The sequence below is a fragment of the Oncorhynchus mykiss genome, chromosome 10 (assembly GCF_013265735.2).
Source record: "Oncorhynchus mykiss isolate Arlee chromosome 10, USDA_OmykA_1.1, whole genome shotgun sequence".
NCBI lineage: Eukaryota > Metazoa > Chordata > Actinopteri > Salmoniformes > Salmonidae > Oncorhynchus > Oncorhynchus mykiss.
In genome coordinates, this window is record NC_048574.1 from 3,000,347 (window position 1) to 3,001,990 (window position 1,644).

Here is a 1,644-nt window from a genome sequence, read left to right on the forward strand (position 1 = left end):
TACCCCCTGTATATAACCTCCACATTGACTCTGTATTGGTACCCCCTGTATATAGCCTCCACATTGACTCTGTATTGGTACCCCCTGTATATAACCTCCACATTGACTCTGTATTGGTACCCCCTGTATATAACCTCCACATTGACTCTGTATTGGTACCCCCTGTATATAGCCTCCACATTGACTCTGTATTGGTACCCCCTGTATATAACCTCCACATTGACTCTGTATTGGTACCCCCTGTATATAACCTCCACATTGACTCTGTATTGGTACCCCCTGTATATAGCCTCCACATTGACTCTGTATTGGTACCCCCTGTATATAACCTCCACATTGACTCTGTATTGGTACCCCCTGTATATAACCTCCACATTGACTCTGTATTGGTACCCCCTGTATATAGTCTCCACATTGACTCTGTATTGGTACCCCCTGTATATAGTCTCTTGATTGTTATGTAATTTTCTTGTGTTACTTTTGTTTATTTAGTAAATGTTTTCGTAACTCTATTTCTTGAACTGCATTGTGGGTTAAGAGCATTTCCCTGTAAGTTCATTTTATTTGTATGTTTATGTTTTATTGGTTGTTCTATTTGGCGCATGTGACAAAATACAATTCGATTTGATATCACTATCTTTAGACTTTTGATAAACTGGTCACCTTTATTTGTGTCTAGGGTCACTTTACTCGACCCTCCGGGGGAGTGTGTGTGTGTGTGTGTGTTCAGTCGACACGGAGGACTATGCAAGCCAGCCCCCCCCCCCCTCCCTCCATCCTCCACCCCTCCACCCTTTTCACAGTACTGCCGCCATGTTCTTCAGAGTCAGGATGACAGACTGGCAGAAGAGCGAGTCGGGAACAAAGTCTGTGACTAAAAACGATGGTTTAACTCTGCTTTGCGGAGTATGACCGAGAGATTTTAAAGCCACGGAACACGTTTAGGACCGCGGGGGGTTTCCGTTTTTTTATTTTTTATATATTTGAAACAAACTGTGGTTCGGATTTACAGCGAGATCGGTATGTCCTAATGTTAACAGCGCGATATATTTGGTTTTTCAAATGGCGTAGGGACCTTTTTTTTAAGGCAGATATTTTTACATATTTGGGGTCAATGGGGGCCCTCCGATCGAATCTATAACCACATCTAGTCTGTTTAAAAAAACTGCATTTAAACGGAATAAATACACTGAATAAATGTGATATAGAATAACACATTTCAACATTATTTCCTGAACGGTGAGTTGCGATACCAACGGAATTTAGTAGCTATTTTTTTTATTTTTTTTGACGTTTAACTGATTATCGAAGACTCATAATTTGCAGTCTACGAGGTGTGAAAGACAACGAAATATTATTTCCTTCGGTGAAGCCCTACTGTGGACGGATTCCAAGATGACAGGCTCTACCCCCTCGGAAATGGTGAGAGATGTTCATTTTATTTAACTATTGGCACATCGTTGTAACACACAGCGTCATAATATGACATTTTAAATGTCTCTATTCCTCTGAAACTTTTGTTAAGTGTCATGTTACCATTTCACGTTGTTTGTTTATTTAACTTTTGTTTATGATCTATTTAATTTACTTTGACAACGTGAACATATTGTAATGAAACAGGCACAGGGAGCAGGACTCGAACCC

At 40.3% G+C, this 1,644-nt stretch overlaps 1 protein-coding gene across 1 annotated transcript in view; it reads left to right on the plus strand.

The window, feature by feature from the left end:
• Window positions 1-812: 812 nt before the first annotated feature.
• The window catches only part of LOC118966684 (ubiquitin-like protein 3), a 58,293-nt gene continuing 57,461 nt past the window's right edge, over window positions 813-1,644 (plus strand). The window contains exon 1 of the mRNA XM_036989488.1: window positions 813-1,422. Coding sequence (XP_036845383.1) covers window positions 1,396-1,422 — 27 coding nt within the window. The 5' untranslated portion in view covers window positions 813-1,395. The remainder of the gene's footprint in view (window positions 1,423-1,644) is intronic.